General features: G+C 62.7%; 1 protein-coding gene across 1 annotated transcript in view; it reads left to right on the top strand.

The window, feature by feature from the left end:
• Positions 1 to 534: 534 nt before the first annotated feature.
• Positions 535 to 1,129, top strand: part of LOC104389180 (metacaspase-1-like) — a gene marked incomplete at its 5' end in the record, with an annotated part of 2,672 nt that continues 2,077 nt past the window's right edge. The window contains 2 exons of the mRNA XM_009998138.1: positions 535 to 620; positions 662 to 751. Coding sequence (XP_009996440.1) covers positions 535 to 620; positions 662 to 751 — 176 coding nt within the window. The remainder of the gene's footprint in view (positions 621 to 661; positions 752 to 1,129) is intronic.

Raw genomic sequence — 1,129 nt, 5'->3', positions numbered from 1 at the left:
CCTCTGGTGCCTCAAGTGCCCTCAGATGCCTTCAGGAGGAACCTCCAGTACCTAAAGTGCCCTCAGATGCCTCCAGGAGATACCACAGCATCTGAAGTACCCTCAGATACCTCCCCATAGGTACTTCCAGCCCCTGAAGTCCCAGCCCAAGGGTTCCCAACCCAACGGTCCCAACCCAAGGGGTCCCAGGCCAAGGGTCTCAGCCCAGGGGGTCCCAACCCAAGGGTTCCAGCCCAGGGGTCCCAACCCAAAGGTCTCAGCCCAAGGGTCCCAACCCAAGGGTCCCAACCCAAGGGTCACAGATCGAGGGTCTCAGCCCAAAGGTCCCAACCCAAGAGTTCTCAACCCAAGGGTCCCAACCCAAGGGTCTCAGCCTAAGGGTCCCAACCCAAGGGTCCCAACCCAAGGGTCCCAGCCCAAGGGTCCCAACTAAGGGTCCCAACCCAAGGGTCTCAGGCCAAGGTTCCCAACCCAAAGGCTCCCAACCCAGGGGTTCCAGCCCAGGGGGTTCCAACCCAAGGGTCCCAATCCAAGGGTCCCAACCCAAGGGTCACAGCTCGAGGGTCTCAGTCCAAGGGTCCCAACCCAAAGGATCCGAACCCAAGGGTCCCAGCCCAGGGGTCCCAACCCAAGAGTCCCAACCCAAATGGTCCCAACGCAGGGGGTCCCAACCCAGGGGGTCCCAGCCCAAGGGTCCCAACCCAAAGAGTCCCAACCCAAAGGGTCCCAACCCAAGGGTCCCAACCGAAGGGTCCCAACCCAAAGGGGCCCAACCCAAGGGTCCCAACCGAAGGGTCCCAACCCAAAGGGGCCCAACCCAAGGGTCCCAACCGAAGGGTCCCAACCCAAAGGGGCCCAACCCAAGGGTCCCAACCGAAGGGTCCCAACCCAAAGGGGCCCAACCCAAGGGTCCCAACCGAAGGGTCCCAACCCAAAGGGGCCCAACCCAAGGGTCCCAACCGAAGGGTCCCAACCCAAAGGGGCCCAACCCAAGGGTCCCAACCGAAGGGTCCCAACCCAAAGGGGCCCAACCCAAGGGTCCCAACCCAAAGAGTCCCAACCCAAAGGGTCCCAACCCTAGGGTCCCAACCCAAAGAGTCCCAGCCCAACGGTCCCAGCCCAAGGCGTC

Source organism: Chaetura pelagica, unplaced genomic scaffold, assembly GCF_000747805.2.
Source record: "Chaetura pelagica isolate M959 unplaced genomic scaffold, ChaPel_1.0 scaffold935, whole genome shotgun sequence".
Classification (NCBI taxonomy): Eukaryota; Metazoa; Chordata; class Aves; order Apodiformes; family Apodidae; genus Chaetura; species Chaetura pelagica.
Note: the sequence above shows the minus strand (reverse complement) of the source record. Positions and strands in the feature narration are given on the sequence as shown.